Genomic DNA, 19,184 nt, shown 5'->3' with positions numbered 1-19,184 from the left:
CACCTCTCTGTTTCAGAGCAGAGAATCCTTTGACTTTTTCATGATTTTAATACCTAATTCCATTCACTTCGTAATTTTTTTTGATCGTTCAAATTTGGTCCCTGGTTAAGGACACATTTATTCTTTATTGCACTGAATAATCAACGGATTGTTTCACTTTTGCGTCAGTATTTGTTCCTTGGTAAATTTCAATCAAATTGAGTTACTTCCGTGCTGAAATCAATGGATCTGAACCAAATAAATCAACCACGAGACTGTAACTAAATATTACCCAAACATGCATGCATTTGGATACGTCTACATTCTGGTGATGTCTTCTAATCATATTTTACTTCTGTTAGTTTTATGACATCATTTTGTTCTTGTCTTTATCTTTAACTCTCTATGGAGACGCAGTTGGCTCTACCGTAGCTAAGTGTTATTAGTGTCCCTGCAGTGCACACGTTATGCTCAGCAGCAGTCTCTGCTGGGTCCTTGCCCCAGCTGTTTTTATATATGTAGGATGGTTTATTAAAGGACACTGCACCTCAAAGGTGCTGTGCAGTATGTTGTTTATAACCTGTAGTTAGTTTCTATTTAAGTGCACATATAGAGAACATTTTTGCTGCAGATACAGTCCTGTAGCAGTGGTGATATTTCTAGGAACAGATCTTGGATGGGGACCAATGATGTGTCTGACTTCTATAGCGTTTTCTACAAATGTTATGTAGTTGTTTCCCATAGGCTTTCACGCCTACGTGTCAATACATACACATGCTGTATTCATGAAGTCAGACATCTCAGTTACTGGTCCCATCACCTAGGCAACAAATAAAGAAATCTCAGTGTCTCCTGTTCTGAGCTTCCACAGAGGCTGACTGACTTTTTGTAATCCTCAGACATGATGGATCATTTGTATTTAACATAACATAGTGTAAGGTTTAAGTTGATATTACTTAGGCAAGTTTCACTCCTCATTCTTCCCACCTCCACCCTCTTCTGGCTCTAAATACCAAAATGACAATGACAAAATGTCCAAACATCAGGCTTTAAAAGAGTAGTCCACCAGCTACTTGCAACTTTTATATACATCTGTGGTCTATCTCTAGTTTACATGTCCTGGATCAAATTGATAATCTTGTTAAATTAGGAGTAATAGCGCAAAATTACTGTTCATGTAAACGTGGTCAGTGCATGTCAACCAGAATCCTCTGGAGCTGAAAAGTGAAGCCAGTTTAGAAATTTGAAAATCTGCAGTAACTTCATTGATGATTCGAGGCTGACTCCAAAAGGGAGTCAATCCCCATAGACTTTACAGCAGAAATAGACGTGTTTACAGCCTGGTACAAAAAAATGACACTGGTCTATTTAGTTCACTTGATTGTTTTTAATATAACTAACCCATTCAGATTATCTAAAGCTAAAAAGTTCTGCATAATAAGGGAAGTGGTCGCTGTAATTTACAGGTGAGTCTGTGTCTACATAGACTTTGATTGAAAGCTAGCATTAGCATCTCAGCTGCTGAGCCAGACACTGAGTTCAACTTATTTTTTTCCCTGACAGGCAGTTTATGGAATTCAGAGGATTCTGTTAAATTTACTGATACTTTATTATTATAACCAGAGTAACTTCACTCCATTAGCTGATGTTAGGAGTAATTCATATTGAATTATCTGTCTAATTGTTAATTTGTTTAATTACCTCTAGTAGTTTTAATACATGTTCATACTTGTCATAACTTAGATATTACTCTTATCAGTGTGCTTGTTTTTAAGGAGCTGAAATTCCTTGATGATGATTCTTACACTGTTAGTTCATATAGTCTGTGTTTTTAGTAAATTATGGTTTCACAGTTTGCTCTTCTCCAACTCCACCCACTTGTTTCCATAAAACCAACCTGTCAACAGCTATGTTGCACTTATCTTATCAAAGCTTCAAAGCTGCAGTTCACAAACCGATGGCTAACATCCCTAAGAGCTCATCTACTTCATACCTGAACATACTATGTAACGTAACCTGCATATCTATTTGTGTCTAAAATGCTTTTAGTGTGAAAATAACAAGATTTCTTTGTTGATTTCTTTCTATCACTCTGCCCTCATCTCTATTTTCACTTTTTTTGTTGGGGATGTTATGTAGGAGGCAGAGGAAGGAGCTGAGGCTGCCATAGACCCAGGGGGGGACATGGTTTCTGACACCCCACCGACAAACCAGGCTGTTGACGATGAAGGCGGTGGGCTGGGAGCTGTCAGTGAGGTGGAAGGAGAAGCCCCTGTGGGGGGAGTGCATGAGGAGTTGGAGGAGATCACTGTGAGGAGGCTGAGCCTCCAGGCGGCTGGGGGTGTGGCCGAAGAACAGGAAGGGGAGGAGACAAAGGAGGTGGGGTCTGCGGATTCTGAACAAGTTACCACAGAAACAGATGGAGAGGAAGGTAACAGCTAAATGTCGTTGCTGTACATTCTATTTTGGATTTTTGTCATCTAGCACTTTAAATGTTTTCTATGAGGTGTCCTTGTCAAAATGTTTTAATGTTTGAAGATTCTTTAAAGACACTGTTTTTTCTCCCGTGACGTCTGTGGAAATAAATAAAAACAGGAATTTCACAAAAGTAATAGGAAGAAAAATAAAGCTGTCAAGCCTGATTTTAAATTTAAGTAATATATAATAATGTGTAATTTTACAAAAATCTTTGTCTTAACAAGATATTCCAGCAAATTTTGAACTAGATTTTACAAATAACAGGCTAAAACAGTGCTTTACATTATATCCCAGCTGAGGAATAGACAGTTTTCCTGATGTGAGCTTTTTGGTAGTTCAACATTATTTTTACAACCTCCAGGACTGTTTTATAATGTAAAATTATTTTGTTTATACTCATGAGGCATTTTATCTTTATTTTTAATGATAACATAAACAACATCAACATATGGACACATATGTCTTTGACCTTATTATATCAATGTTCCCTTTTCCTTGTGTCTTCTCTGAGTGCAGGTACCCACGTCAACGGACACCCTGTTCGCTCGCTTCCATCTGTGCGACACGACATCCATCGTTACCAGCGCGTGGATGAGCCGCTACCTCCCAGTGAGTGTGTGTGTCTGCATGCGTTGTCTCATTTGTCCTTTATATCTTTCATTGACAGTGTGTGTTTTTTCTACATTCATGTGGTTCTACTGTATGTCTGTGTCCTACAGAACAAATTGAACCCTGCAGAAAGAAAAACATGTTGATTCTAGATTAAGTTTGGTTAAAAAGTCAAAAAGTCCAAAGAAAGTTTTGGATTCCTGCCATGTTAGTGTGGCTCTAGAATGCTGCAAACTGACATGTTAATTAATAGGAATCATTTTTGAAGTGTCAGTTTTCACATGTTTCCACATCCATTATCTGTTATTGTAAAGATCTTTCTTTACAATTTCAATTTCATTACAAAGAGGGGATGGACTCTCCATTGCTCTGGCATTGCCCGCGGTGAGAGGCGGCGGGCTGGCGTGGGCTTGCTCACAGCCCCTCAGCTCAGCCGTCATGTGTTGGAGTTCACCCCGGTGAACAAGAGGGTCGCGTCCCTGCGCCTTCGGGTCGGGGACAGGTGCCTCACTGTTGTCTCGGCCTACGGGCCGAACAGCAGTGCAGAGTACCCGGCCTTCTTGGAGTCCTTGGGAGGGGTGCTGGATGGTGCTCCGACTGGGGACTCCATTGTTCTCCTGGGTGACTTCAATGCCCACGTGGGCAACGACAGTGAGACCTGGAGGGGGGTGATGGGGAGGAACGGGCTCCCTGATCTGAACCCGAGTGGTGTTTTGTTATTGGACTTCTGTGCTAGTCACAGTTTGTCCATAACAAACACCATGTTCGAACACAGGGATGTCCATAAGTGCACTTGGCACCAGGACACCCTAGGCCGGAGGTCGATGATCGACTTCATTGTCGTATCATCAGACCTCCGACCGCGTGTTTTGGACACCCGGATGAAGAGAGGGGCAGAGCTGTCAACCGATCACCACCTGGTGGTGAGTTGGAGCCGCTGGCGAAGGAGGAAACCGGACCGACTCGGCAGGCCCAAACGTGTTGTGAGGGTCTGTTGGGAACGTCTGGCTGAACCCGATGTCAGTGCCGTCTTCAACTCCCACCTCCGGGAGAGCTTCTCCCAGATCCCGGGGGAGGCTGGGGACATTGAGTCCGAGTGGACCATGTTCTCCACCTCCATTGTCGAAGCGGCTGCTCGGAGCTGTGGTCGCAAGGTCTCAGGTGCCTGTCGTGGCGGCAATCCCCGAACCCGGTGGTGGACCCCGGAAGTAAGGGATGCCGTCAAGCTGAAGAAGGAGTCTTATCGAGCCTTGTTGGCCCGTGGGACTCCTGAGGCAGCTGATGGGTACCGGAAGGCCAAGCGAGCTGCAGCCCGAGCAGTTGTGGAGGCAAAAACTCGGGTCTGGGTGGAGTTTGGGGAGGCCATGGAGGAGGACTATCGGTCGGCCTCGAGGAAATTCTGGCAAACCATCCGGCGCCTCAGAAGGGGAAAGCAGTGCGCCACCAACACTGTTTACAGTGGAAGTGGGGAGCTGCTGACCTCGACTGGGGATGTTGTCGGACGGTGGAAGGAATACTTCGAGGATCTCCTCAATCCCACTGTCACGTCTTCCATGGAGGAAGCAGAGGCTGAGGTCTCAGAGGTGGACTCGTCCATCACCCAAGCTGAAGTCACCGAGGTGGTTGGCAAGCTCCTCGGTGGCAGGGCACCGGGGGTGGATGAGATTCGCCCTGAGTACCTTAAGTCTCTGGATGTGCAGAGACTGTCTTGGTTGACACGTCTCTGTAACATCGCGTGGCGGTCGGGGACAGTACCTCTGGACTGGCAGACCGGGGTGGTGGTCCCCCTTTTTAAGAAGGGGGACCGGAGGATGTGCTCCAACTATAGGGGGATCACACTCCTCAGCCTCCCGGGGAAAGTCTATTCCAAGGTACTGGAGAGGAGGATCCGACCGATAGTCGAACCTCGGATCCAGGAGGAACAATGCGGTTTTCGTCCCAGTCGCGGAACGCTGGACCAGCTCTATACTCTCCATCGGGTGCTCGAGGGTTCATGGGAGTTCGCCCAACCAGTCCACATGTGTTTTGTGGATCTGGAGAAGGCGTTCGACCGTGTCCCTCGTGGTATCCTGTGGGGGGTGCTTCGGGAGTATGGGGTCCGGGGCCCTTTGCTAAGGGCAGTCCGGTCCTTGTATGACCGAAGCGGGAGCCTGGTTCGCATTGCCGGCAGTAAGTCAGACCTGTTCCAGGTGCACGTTGGTCTCCGGCAGGGCTGCCCTTTGTCACCGGTTCTGTTCATTATTTTTATGGACAGAATTTCTAGGCACAGCCAGGGGCCGGAGGGGGTCCGGTTTGGGGACCACAGGATTTCATCTCTGCTTTTTGCAGACGACGTTGTCCTGTTGGCCTCATCGAACCTGGACCTTCAGCGTGCCCTGGGGCGGTTTGCAGCCGAGTGTGAAGCGAGCGGGATGAGGATCAGCACCTCCAAATCCGAGGCCATGGTTCTCGACCGGAAAAAGGTGGTTTGCCCTCTCCGGGTCGGTGGGGAGTCTTTGCCCCAAGTGGAGGAGTTTAAGTATCTCGGGGTCTTGTTCACGAGTGAGGGAAGGATGGAGCGTGAGATTGACAGACGGATCGGTGCAGCATCTGCAGTGATGCAGTCACTGTACCGGTCGGTTGTGGTGAAGAAGGAGCTGAGCCGAGAGGCAGAGCTCTCGATTTACCGGTCAATCTACGTTCCTACCCTCACCTATGGTCATGAACTTTGGGTCATGACCGAAAGGACAAGATCCTGGATACAAGCGGTCGAAATGAGTTTCCTCCGCAGGGTGGCTGGGCGCACCCTTAGGGATAGGGTGAGGAGTTCAGTCACCAGGGAGGAGCTCGGAGTAGAGCCGCTGCTCCTCCGCGTCGAGAGGGGCCAGCTGAGGTGGCTCGGGCATTTGTTTCGGATGCCTCCTGGACGCCTCCCTGGGGAGGTGTTCCGGGCATGTCCCACCGGGAGGAGACCTGGGGGAAGACCCAGGACACGTTGGAGAGACTATGTCTCTCGGCTGGCCTGGGAACGCCTCGGGGTCTCCCCGGAAGAGCTGGAGGAGGTGTCGGGGGAGAGGGAAGTCTGGGCATCCCTGGTTAGACTGTTACCCCCGCGACCCGGCCCCGGATAAGCGGTGGATAATGGATGGATGTAAAGATCTTTCAGGACTTTAGTTTTAATCTCTGCTGTGTCCATAAAAACAGCTTTTGTATCTAGTAAACAATAACTGTGAAGCCACTTTTCCAAGTCCAATGTCAAGACATTTAATTGTCCAGTGTGTTTGAAGACACTTGTGACTAGACAAAATCTGTCACTGGTTAGATTTTCTTCTGTGTGAAACCACAGGGAAGGGGTAGATGGAGAATTTTCATGCCCTTTCAGATCCCTTAAATTATAGTATACAATAAAAACTATCAAGCACTGCAGCCTTAATGAGTTATAAATTACAACCTAACTATAACCTGATTCTAAATCATTTGTAAGTCCTCTAAAAGGTACTGTACAGGGTACAGACTTTTCTTTGAAATCGTAGATACTCATGTCAGGTTGTAAACTGTAGTTATAAATATTCCTCATATCGATGTACGGTTATTGATGTTGTGTTGGCTAGCTTTGAGTTTTCCACTTGTGCTCCCCGAGGCATTAAACACAAACTGTCTACCTATTATGAATTGCCTCTCAGACTGGGAGGCTCGGATCGACAGCCACGGAAGGATCTTTTTTGTGGATCACGTGAACAGGACCACCACGTGGCAGCGTCCTACCGGTCCGCCAGCCCCGCAGGGCCTGACCCGGTCCAACTCCATTCAGCAGATGGAGCAGCTCAACCGCAGGTGGGCTCTGTAAAGAGGAGTCCGCTCTAATAACCACTATGGGATGGTCTCAGTAGGGCTTACTGACATTTTGCAGTTTAAGAATGATACATATTCTATATCTCACAATAACCTGGGTTTGACAGTCTCAGTTTGGTGGGTTTAAACAGCCCAGAGAAGGAAAAGAAGTGCTCTCCCAGAGTCAGAGTGTTCTCCTTTAATGGGACATCGCCTGAGGGTGTCTATTTGTCTTTATCTGGGAGGTTTTAGACTAATGTACCTTTGAATAAACAAAGTTACACAAAGCCTGCCATTGCCATTAGGTAGCTCTCAAAATACCTCCTTTTTAGTTTTGCTTTGGATTTTTAGAGGAATTCACCAATGTTATGTTAGAAAACGGCAATATTTGCTAAAACAATCTTAAGGTTGCTATAGTAAAATCTTCCCTTCTCTCCATCCCAGGTACCAGAGCATTAGGAGGACTATAACTAACAGCGATCGGTCGGAGGACAGCCCTGTTGATCTGCTTCCTGAACCGGAAAGTGAATTGATGCCCCATTCCATTTCTGGTTAGAGCCTTATACCTATTACTGACAGATACAAATGGAGGCCAAATACAGGCTTCATTCACTAGATTCATACTCCAGCTAAATGATAATGATGGTCTCAAACATTAGCAGGAGGATGTTTGATAGTTTGTCTTGAAACTCGACCTGTTTTTGACCATGTTTGGGTCAAGTTCATTTCAAAAATTATTTTAGAGCACTTTTTTCATGATCAGTTAATTCCTTTGAGTAAATGAAGAATATCAAAATTCTTAAATTTCAGCTTCTTAACCCTTCCACTGCCTTCCACATCCATATCCCGTAGACAAAGGCAGCGGAACGGGGTCAAATTGACCCCAAGGATTACATGTGAATATCTTCTGGTGTATCTTTTCCTACGACAGTAAACTTGAATGTCTTTTGCTTTCAAACCAAACCAGACATTTAAGGACTACATCTTGGGCTATAAGAAACATTGATCAACTTATCAGTGTTTTCCATCATTTTACAAACAAATTCTTTAAAAAGTGACTGAAAAGACTTAGATGTGTGACCAAACCACTTTATCAGATACTTTGGATGTCACTTAACATTGTTGGAATATCTTCACCTACATTCCCTGCTTCTGGTATATATTAATGAGAAAAAGAAGTGTGTTTTTTGAGTTGTTTATTGTATATTTGTTGAAGAAGAGGACCTAATAATTCAGGAGCTGACTATTGCTAACTTTGCAAACACTGGAAAATGCTGGTTCAGTGTTAGGCTGTAACTGGAGCGAAGACTCTAGAGCAGTTCTGCAGATGTGAAATGGGGTATGGGAGAAGGAGGTCAGAATTCTAACCTGATGCTGCTCCATGAGTGATCTATGCACTTTTTAGTGCACATGCTCAGTGTGTTGTTTACCTCATTGTATGCAGTGCATGTAATGAGCTGCTGTGTGTGTTAGTGTGTCTTAAGGTTTGGCTTGTGTGTGTGTGTGTGTGTGTGTGTGTGTGTGTGTGTTTCAGATTACCGTCGAGACAGTGCAGTGGGTCACTCCAGCAGTCGTTCACGTCTTTCTTTGCTGCTCCAGTCTCCCAGCGCCAAGTTCCTGTGCAGCCCCGACTTCTTCACCGTGCTGCATTCAAACCCTGTTAGTCCAATGTGCATCACATCCACCTTTAGCATCAAACAGTTAACTCACTGAATTTTGAGCTTTTTTTTTTTTATATATATAATTTTATTTTTTCATTTGGAATGATACTTTACAACAGACAACTAAGCACATTCGTACATCATGTCTTAAAAATCGACAGTGGTAAAGCATGAAATTTAACATACACATGTTCCATATAAGTTCTGACAACAAAAAACAAACTGTTCTTAATGTAAGTCTTCCCTTTTTCTTTTTTTTTTTTTGTGGTTCCATTTTGTTAAACAGATATTATAACTAAAAGATGTCACATTTTTCCCCATATTTTCATTATTCTTATTCCAAAAACAGCAAGGTTCTCCTAGTACAGTATATAGAGTTTAGTTTTATATTTGCAGCAGGTGTTGTATTTTTGTTTCAGTTTAGTTTGTAGTTATTTTATGAAGTGGGTCTCCTAATTCAGTTTGATTTTTGTTTTAGTTTACTTTAGTATTATAGTTTTTAGTACCATATTTCCACAGATAGTGATCAGTGCATTTATTTACCACAGTTGCAGAAAATACTTGAAGGAGGTTTGTAACAGAAACAGGTCTTCATTTTTAATTTCCACTGTTTCGTAAGTGGAAATGGTCCTATTTAATGCAAAACCTCTTTTAAATCTGCACCTGTTTACAGTTTTAAGTACTGTAGTTCTACATTGGGCTTTTCTAACCATCTTTTATTGTTAAAAAAAAAAAGAAAAAAAGCCCTTTCAGCCATTCACTACTTAACATAGCTTTTATTGCGTAAACATCTTTCTGTCACACTTGTAAGTTTATACAAATAATAGCTTTGCTGAAAATGTAAGACTCATACCTGCAGTGACTGAAACCCGACAATAACACTTCAGATGAGTGATCTAGAACGACACAGTGTTGAAAATCGCTAGAATGTATTGTCACATCTATTACATTAAACCTGTAGAAGTGAGCATTGTGCTCAACAGGCAGCTCACTACATGACATCAATCTCAATCACTATTATTACAGACAAATTAATAAATAATAATAATGAGGGATTAGATTTCTATAGTGCTTTTCAAGGCACCCAAAGCACTTTACATTGTTGACTTGTAACTGACACCCGTTTTTATCAGACAGTAGTTTCATCATTTTCGTAATAATATATAATATAATGAGTCAATAATTTTAGATGATTTTAGTTAGTTGTGTAAACTTACAATACAGTTTTATGATAGTAATTTCAATGATTGAAAAACTCTCCATTGACAAAGAGTGACCAAATGATTTGGTAAAGTCAGTGTGACCTAACCTGTCTCTGCATTCATTTCCCAGAGTGCCTACCGCATGTTTACGAGTAACACCTGTCTGAAGCACATGATCAGTAAGGTGCGTCGGGACGCTCACTACTTCGAGCGCTACCAGCACAACCGTGACCTCGTCACCTTTCTCAACATGTTCTCCAACAAGCAGCTGGAGCTTCCCCGTGGCTGGGAGATGAAGCATGACCACACTGGGAAGGTGTGTGTGTGTTTCTGACTGTTTTGATCCCTGACACATGACCTGGGGTTTGTTCCAAAGAGCAGGAATGGGAAACTTTTTCAGTTCCACTTTCCTATGCATGACTACTTTATGGGGAGTGAATATTCATGTTACTGAAATTATATTAAAGGGGTCATATTTTGCCAATCCCAGTTTTATTAGTCTTTGATACATTTATTTGTGTATTTGGACCCTAATAGTTTGTAAAGTTTGAATTTGAACCCTCCAGGTGCTGCAAAGCTATCTTTATATTCGTTCTGAAATTGAATGGATTTCTACAACCTGTTTCAATCAGTTGTGTCACAGCATTTGCACATGTAAGGTCAACATTTCCAACGCACATTTCTCTTGAGTACGCTGTAATTGTTTGTCAGCAGCAGTGGTTGGAGCTCATACTGAAAGTATGTCAAAATTTCGAGCCAGTTACCTAAAATGTTCAGTTGTTGGTTGTATTAACGAACTCAATTGGCTGAACGGGACAGAGCAGTACCGTCAACCACCTGGAGGGGGTAGGGTCATTTGCATTTAAAGGGCCAGCGCTCAAAACTACATTTCTCATGTCATTACTCAAAAATAGAGTTGAAGATGGACCTGTGGAGTTTAATAATGAAGAATTCAGACCCAAGTATAGCATTTACAGTTCATGTAGACCGCAGGGAAATGTTTTAAAATGGATAATTTCATTTAAAAAAGCTAATTATCACTCCTTTAAAGGCTTTGATTTATCCGTAATTACCAGCATGACCACTATAAGTGACATAAGTAAATCATATTTGTTCAATTCTAACCTGGCACAAACCAAACACGTGAGGCCCCAAAAGTCAATAATAGGCAATACAGAGTCACCTAATCACCCACACTAGTAAGAAACAAACACAAAGTGGATTTGATGATGATGATGATGATGAAATTCTTTATTCAGTCATCACATAATACAACCACTGTCAACACTACAAACATTACCAACAGGATAGTGAACTGAAAAGGCACAGGCAGAAGCATAATGCTTATATTCATGCCTGTTCTACATAACAAATTAAGCTACCCAGCGTTCAATATAGGAAAAAGAAAAAACAAAGATGCAAACAACCAAATAAACAAAAGCAAAAACATAAAGAAGTGAAACTAAACCAAAAAAACAGAAAACATAAGCTACCAAATTAATGGTAATTTAATGTAGAGTAGAAAATACATTATTTACTTGATAATTATTATATCTTAACAATTGTAACCTTAAAAATTTACCCTACATACCATTTTTTTAAAAACCAAAAATAAGCTACACATTCGTAAATCCATGCTGGCCTGATTCCATAGTTTAACTCCAACAACAGATATACATCTTATTTTAGTCTCTGTATTCATCAAATTAATTAGAAGTATGGAGCCTAGGGTGAATTTAATACTTCTTACATACATCTTGTGTAACATAATATGACGTCCCTGTCCTAAACTCAAAGGAATGTATGTGGATCACAGATGTATCTGTGCTTTGGTGTGTCATTTTGATAGCAGCCTCAGACAGCAGGAGGGTAGAACTCTGGAATCAGTCAAATTTTATTTATATAGTGCCACATCATAACAAAAGTTATCTCATGACACACATTTAGAGCTGGTCTAAACCAGACTCTTTAGCCAATTCACGGACACCAACAGAATCCTTTCAAACACAGTAAGAAATTACCACAGTAAGGGATTCAGAATAAAATTACCTTTCTAGAAGAAAAATGCAGAGTTTCCCTCATCTCAGGGTGAATAAACTTTTACTAAACCCTCTTTCTGGAACAGAACCGTGGCATCCACCTCTACACTGAAGGTCACATTGTTTATTGATTTGTGTTTTCTGCTCAGATGTCATGTAGGCTACAGCGCATTGTGATTGAAAGGTTAACTCTGTATGAGCGGCCACACCGTCTTTATTCATAATCTTTTCTTTCTGCTTACTACACGTGCACATGTTGAAGATTAAGCTGTTTATGTCTCTCTCCCGCAGCCCTTCTTTGTGGATCACAACTGTCGCTCTACGACCTTCATTGACCCCCGGCTCCCCCTCCAGAGTTCTCGCTCCACCGGGCTGTTGGCGCACCGCCAGCACCTGAGCCGCCAGCGCAGTCACAGTGCTGGGGAGGTGAGAGGCCAGCCACCACTGCACCACTCATCACCCAGAGTCAACTTTAAGGCTCATGCACACTGCAACATTAGAGACCAGTTTAAAGGGAAAAAAATGCACTGTGGGCTCAGGCTGGGCGTTTTTCACTGTGGCCCCATAAGCACTAGTACCTCACTGCTTTTTAAAGTGGGCAGCAGAAGGAAGGTCTACAGTGCCATCACTCTATGTACCTACCTCTTTATTATTTATGTGAGTTTGAATCTAACCTTAACCTGTTTTTCTGTACCACTAGATGCACCAAAACCTGATCATTTTCAGGTATTAACTCAGTCAATATGCAAACCAAGTCTCATAAAGATTGAGGCTTCAGTTTGTGAGTCATGCTGGTGTCACACACACAGACAGACAGAAGGGAAAACAATACCCTGCTTTGCTGGCACACCGGGTAATGAAAGAGGCCTCTGTATTACGCATTCTGCATTTTTAGAGAGAAAGAATACAGGATGAGGGAATAAATGTATACAAAAAGTTGCTATGCATGATTCATCACTGCTAACTGACTGCAGCTACAGAGGAAATTTAACACATCCTGCCCACGGAGGATGGTTATTCTTTTACAATGGGCATTTTTGGTCAGCTGTTTTGTTATTTTTTTAATCAAATCACGTCTATGTCTCCACTCCATTGACATACCTACGTTTCATTAGACACCAATTCGTGACTTGGGCAGGTCACATACACACAGGGAGACAGAAGTGAAAACAAGCCTCTGCTTCACCTGGCGCGCAGGGTAATTATGTCTGGGAAAGGCAGATATAGAATCTGTGGCTCTGTTTTATTAGACTCACACAGGAGGTAGACGAACCGGGTCATGGCAGAAACAAAGAGAAGGAGACGACGTCAGGCACTGCATTTACATTTAAAAGAAGAAAAAAACATGTGCTTTATTTGACAAGTAACCTCATTTTGAGAAATGACAGATAACTTTGTCTTCTCTTTGACTTAATAAGACATAAACATTTTTGTATTGTGCACTTTAAGATTTGGTGTCAAATGTAAAGTGCGTCACAAATAAAATTTATAATAATAATAATAATAATGATAACTAGAAGCACTCGGAGAGCACAGACCTCCGCCAAGGCAGATCAGTGCCCTGGATGTAGATGAAAATTTCAGGAAATGTTGATACTGGCACAAGGAACAAATGATTGAATTTTGGTGGTGATCTGGGGGGGGGGGGGGGGTCTGTGCTGTCTTTTCTAGAAAAGCACTCATAGAGCGCAGACCTCCGCCAAGGCAGATCAGTGCCACCCCCACCCCCAATCACCACCAAAATTCAATCATTTGTTCCTTGTGCCACATTTCCTGAAATTTTCATCCCAATCCATGCTTAACTTTTTGAGTTATCTTGCACTCAGACAAACAGACAGACAAACAGACAAACCAACGCTGACAAAAACATAACCTCCTTGGCGGAGGTAATAATAACTAGAAAAGGGCAGACCTCCACCAAGGCAGATCAGTGCCCCCCCCCCCCGACCAAAATTTAATCATTTGTTCCTTGTGCCAGAATCAACATTTCCTGAAATTTTCATCCAAATCCGTCCATAACTTTTTGAGTTATCTTGCACATGGACAGACAGACAGAAAAACAAGCAAACCAATGCCGGCAAAAACATAACCTCCTTGAGCCTGTAACAACCTAAAGCAATGGTTTGCATGATACTCTAGCATAGGAACAAGACTGACTTCCTTACTTTAACACTGAGACCAGCTGCACAAGCTCTCAGTTGATTAACATTAAATCTGTCATAAATAACTGTGCTTGGAATAAACACAACTTTTTATATTTTTCATTTATTTTTAATAGGACTAATTTAAAATGAATAATTTTTAGCATATCTAATTTAAATGTAGCAAAAATTAATTGAAATTGTCATCATAGAGTGACTTTTACCTCTTTACAGAATATCAAGTATAGCATAACAAGCTAAGAATAACCAATAACTTTTTGATCCCTTTGGAATTGTGCCATCAACACCATTTGTCCATTTAAAATATTATTTTACTGGTCAAAAAATCTTAGTTTGTGTTTAAGATAGTAAAGTAAAATGCAGTTTAGTGTGAATGGCTCAGTGGACTGCATCTTCATACATGTCGCCTATGCTGAAAAAGCTGTTACTTTGGCATATTTCAGCTTATTTTTTGAGAAGGAGGTTAAAAGTGTTAAGAGAGGTGGAAATCACTGAAAGTCTGGTCATGTTGAAGCTGCAGAGACATTTTTAGTGACTTGGAACAGACTGTGGAGAGAGAATGTTAAAGGGGTCATATTTTGCTAAACCCATTTTTATTAGTCTTCGGTTCATTTATTTGTGTATTTGGACTCTAATAGTTCATGAAGTTTGAATTTGAACCCTCCAGGTGCTGCAAAGCTATCTTTATATTCATTTTGGCAAAAATCGAGAGGATTTCTACAACTCGATTTAATTCCTGCTTAAGTTGTTACGTCTATAACGAGTTACATCACGACATTTGCACATATAAGGTCAAGACTTTGGACGAACATTTCTCTGAGTACAACATAATTGTTTGTCAGCAGCAGTGGTTGTAGTCCATACTGACAATATGTCCAAACTTCGAGCCGATAACCTAAAATGTTCAGTTGTTGATTGAACAGGACAGAGCAGCACAACCAACAACCTGGAGGGGGTGGGGCGTGAAGTGGCTCAAATGCATTTAAAGGGCCAACGCTCCAAACCACCTTTCTGGTGTCATTACTCAGAAATAGGGTTGAAGATAGACATGTGGAGTTGAATTAATGAAGAATTCAGACCCAAGCATAGCATTTACAGTTTATGTAGACCACAGGGAAATGTTTTAAAATGCATAATTCCATTTTTAAAAAAAAGCAAAATATCACTCCTTTAAGCAGTTGTTGTAAATGATGGCATTCAAACGGGATCCATAAAGTATTTCTCTCTTTCACCTGACTTTAATATTGTTTATTAATATTTACGAATTTCGGTGATCACATCAGTGACAGCATTAAAAAACTGAGGTCAGAGTTTAATGTGACTGTCTGGTGGATCGGCCTCAGAACTAGGATGCGACCTGAGCCGTAGTCCTTTCTTTTGTCACAGGTGGTGGATGACTCCCGGCAACCCAACCCCCCCATCATGCCCCGCCCCTCCAGCACCTTCAGCGGCTCCAGTCGAAGTCAGTACCACGACCTGGTGCCTGTGGGTAAGTCAGGAACAGTCAACCGCTTGACCGCACACAAGGCCCAATTGTCAAAGCAGACCTAATTCTCTTATCTTCTCCCTGTAGCCTACAATGACAAGATAGTGGCGTTTCTACGGCAGCCCAACATCTTTGAGATACTGCAGGAAAGGCAACCCGAGCTGGCCAGAAACCACTCACTCAAGTATGCCTCGTACTTTGTCTCCCTCTCGCTGTCTCTTTCCCCTCTTCTCCCCTCTGCAGCCTTACTCACCTTCAACACCGCCGTTATCATCATCATCCACCCTTCTGAACACACAGTTAACCTTTACTCCAAATGGATTGTCTCAGTTTAACCCCTGACATGTGTGCACTTCCAGGGAAAAGGTGCAGTTTATTCGGAGTGAAGGAGTCAATGGACTGGCTCGTCTCTCTAGTGATGCTGACCTAGTCATGCTGCTGAGGTGAGTCTAAGTTCAGTCCACATTAGTGATGAGAGTGATTTACGGCTAAAATGTGTCATATCTGTGTAACTCTTATGAGTAATGTATTTTATGGTAACTGCATTCACCCCTGTCATGATGTTTTTATATTCACTGACTGAAGGTGGAAGGTGTCTTTTGCTTCCCTTAAATGTCATCTTAAGGTGTTTATCTTCAAGCAGAATTTATGACATGACCATAGACAAATACGCAACTGTCATGTTATGGTTTTTGTGACCATATGTGGACGAGAGCGTGAAACTGGGAAAGAATGAGGGGTGAAAACACCAGGCACACTGTTAACTGGGAAATATAATAACACTAATGCGTGATATTTAAATAAAGACACACTGTTTGCAATTTTGCAGAATTACTACTAAAATTAACTAATGCAGCTAACTTATACTAGCCAGCTGTTGATGTAATTTAGTACCAGTAAATTTTCTAATGTCATTTCATAAACTTCATAAACTTCATTTGACAGTTTAGATAAGAGGATAACAGCCTGTAAATAATGACAACTTCAACTTATTCTTTTTGTTTTAGTGCAATAAAAAACATTGAATTATGAAAATATTTACATTTACAAGCTATCCTCTCAAAAAAGCATGTGAATAACCTGAAAAAACTGAAATTTCCTATGAAAAATAGGTGCAATTTTAAAACTGTTATGCATCAACTTATTTTTACATGTGCATTACACACAATGTTACACAAACATTTGGTAATAGGCATAATATTGTTAAAATTTTGGAGTTTGGAACTAAAATAAGAACAATTTCTACAATATTATAACTCAGCTTATTTTTAACACTACTTACAGATCACAGTGGATCTACAAAGACACAAAATAGTAACAGGCTTTTATTATTGTTAAAATTGTACTTAATTTTCTTTAGACATTTCAGGTTGTTCACACTTTATTGTTAAAGGACAGTTTGTAAATGTAAATATTTATGAACATTATTTATAGGTTATTGTGTGATTATTTTACTGGTCCAGCCCCTGGAGTTCGACACCCTTGACTGTTTATATTTTCAGTGTAATATTTTGTACTTCGCAAATTCATCCGTCCGTGTGTTTGATACCCCTGTTTTACACGATGTTGAAGCCAGTATCTTGTGGCTAACAGTGGTATTACACTTTATTTTCAAAGTGGCTACAATTTCAAGCCACTGGTGTTCCTCCTTGGACATGACAAATATTTTACAAACTAACCCAGATCTAATGTTCCATTTTTACAAGTATGATGTGCAAAGTATAAGCCTTCACTGTCAAATGTGGAGAGAAGAAAAACATTTGGAAATTTCTCATTATATGATATTCCTCAACAAGTCTTGAGGGGCTCTTTAAGCAACCAGCCACTGAAATGTGCAATCCTATTTCTCCACACCTTTATATTTTTGTAGGAGTACTGATAGAGCCCTTATGACTTACATTGTATTGTGTACACATGAAATTTCATCCAGTGCTGTAACTGTAGTAGTAACTGCAGTCTAGATACTCCGGAGACACTGCCGTCTTCTTATTTTATCCACCAATGGAATATTGTTTCAGTGTGCGTGATGTCCTCCTTTCTTCTTCGTGTTCTTCCAGCTTATTTGAGGAGGAGGTGATGTCATATGTGCCACCATTACTCCACCCTGGTTACTGTTTGTCTTCTCCTCAGAGTTCCCCTGGTAAGTCTTATGTCATCTTACCTCAGATGCAGCTGTAAACTGATTCTCTTCACACCATTTTAGCCTATCCATATTACAGTTTATAACATTATCACTGGTCAACCAATACACTGAGAAAGAAAGAGATAAAGGGTACATATTAGTAGTTATTTTTGTCTCTCATATCATGAAAGGTGTTATTCTAATCTGACAAAGAATAACAATCCAGGATTAACTTGAAACAATCCAATTCTCTGATGCCAAACTATACCCAATTTCCGCATGGGATCATTAAAATTTCATTTTATCACAATCTCTTGGATGTCTGTGTTTACTCATCTCTGTGCCTCAGATTTATTGTTTTCTCTCATCTCTGGCTGCTGCCTTACATTTCCCTCTCTTTAGTCTCTTTCTTTGTCTCTGTTCTCTTATCCTCTGCCTCAATGATTTTTTTTTTTGTCACAGGTACCCAGCGAGCTAACGCCCGTGCTCCTGCTCCTTACAAGCGTGATTTTGAAGCTAAACTGAGGAACTTCTATCGAAAGTTGGAGACGAAGGGTTACGGCCAGGGACCAGGGAAAGTCAAGTATGTTTTCATACTCAAACATCTGCCACATGAGCTTTGGAAAATGTCTGATGCAACAAATGGTCAAGTCCCTATTTGTTATGTACTATACAAGAAGTAGTGTATCGTATAAGATAAGTTAAGATCTTGTAGGGTTTTTTTTAAGTTTTTTTTTTATACCTGAAAATCCCAAGTGAGGAAAGATTTGGTGAAACCGGAATATGGGAGGCATTATGGACAATTTGTAAATGCACTTTGAGCCTACTTGCTTGGGTTTTAAGCACAATGCACAGAATAGTAATGATTTTAAAATGTTTATTGTTTTTTTTTCATTCAAACATACAAACTGTCATAAAAATACAAAACTTGTGACTTTCATTTTGCAATTTTTACACTGTACACCTCTGCACTCTGTATCATTGAATGTGAAACGTAAAAAAACTACATTAGTTTGTTTTTATTTAGATAAGGATCCCAGGTTCATTGTATAAATAAACTAGAAGCACTCGGAGAGCGCAGACCTCCGCCAAGGCTGATCAGTGGCCCCCCCCCCCGTGGGGCCCCCCACGCCAAGGAGGTTATGTTTTTTGCCAGGGTTTTTTTGTCTGTCTGTTTGTTTGTTTGTCTGTCCGTTAGAGTGCAACATAACTCAAAAAGTTATGGACAGATTTTGATGAAATTTTCTGGTCTGCGCCCCCCCGTGGGCCCCCCCACCCCCGATCACCACCAAAATTTAATCATTTCTTCCTTATCCCATTTCCAACAAACCCTGAAAATTTCATCAAAATCTGTCCATAACTTTTTGAGTTATGTTGCACACTAATGGACAGACAAACAAACAGAGAGACAGACAGACAGACAAACAAACCCTGGCAAAAGCATAACCAATAATCAAGTTCATTAAAGTTTGAAAACTAATAAATATAATCAGTTTAAATGTGTCCATGCTGTACATGTCCCAGAGTGGGTTACACCTAAAGATAAAAGACAACAAGGATGCCAGCTGAAGAGACACAGGAGTTAATTCATCTCTTTAAAAATATCCGCTGCCATACAGCAGCATATGGGATCAGG

At 41.4% G+C, this 19,184-nt stretch overlaps 1 protein-coding gene across 1 annotated transcript in view; it reads left to right on the top strand.

Annotated features, from left to right (window-relative positions):
• hecw2a (HECT, C2 and WW domain containing E3 ubiquitin protein ligase 2a) overlaps positions 1 to 19,184 on the top strand; it is a 72,687-nt gene that overhangs the window by 35,635 nt on the left and 17,868 nt on the right. The window contains exons 10-21 of the mRNA XM_030125010.1: positions 2,119 to 2,410; positions 2,974 to 3,066; positions 6,729 to 6,879; positions 7,321 to 7,427; positions 8,411 to 8,535; positions 9,870 to 10,055; positions 12,070 to 12,204; positions 15,327 to 15,429; positions 15,514 to 15,610; positions 15,786 to 15,869; positions 17,484 to 17,566; positions 18,011 to 18,131. Of these exons, the coding sequence (XP_029980870.1) occupies positions 2,119 to 2,410; positions 2,974 to 3,066; positions 6,729 to 6,879; positions 7,321 to 7,427; positions 8,411 to 8,535; positions 9,870 to 10,055; positions 12,070 to 12,204; positions 15,327 to 15,429; positions 15,514 to 15,610; positions 15,786 to 15,869; positions 17,484 to 17,566; positions 18,011 to 18,131 (1,577 nt within the window). The remainder of the gene's footprint in view (positions 1 to 2,118; positions 2,411 to 2,973; positions 3,067 to 6,728; positions 6,880 to 7,320; positions 7,428 to 8,410; positions 8,536 to 9,869; positions 10,056 to 12,069; positions 12,205 to 15,326; positions 15,430 to 15,513; positions 15,611 to 15,785; positions 15,870 to 17,483; positions 17,567 to 18,010; positions 18,132 to 19,184) is intronic.

The sequence above is a fragment of the Sphaeramia orbicularis genome, chromosome 21 (assembly GCF_902148855.1).
Source record: "Sphaeramia orbicularis chromosome 21, fSphaOr1.1, whole genome shotgun sequence".
In the NCBI taxonomy this organism is placed as follows: domain Eukaryota; kingdom Metazoa; phylum Chordata; class Actinopteri; order Kurtiformes; family Apogonidae; genus Sphaeramia; species Sphaeramia orbicularis.
The sequence above is the reverse complement of the archived record's forward strand: the minus strand, read 5'-3'. Positions and strand labels throughout refer to the sequence as shown.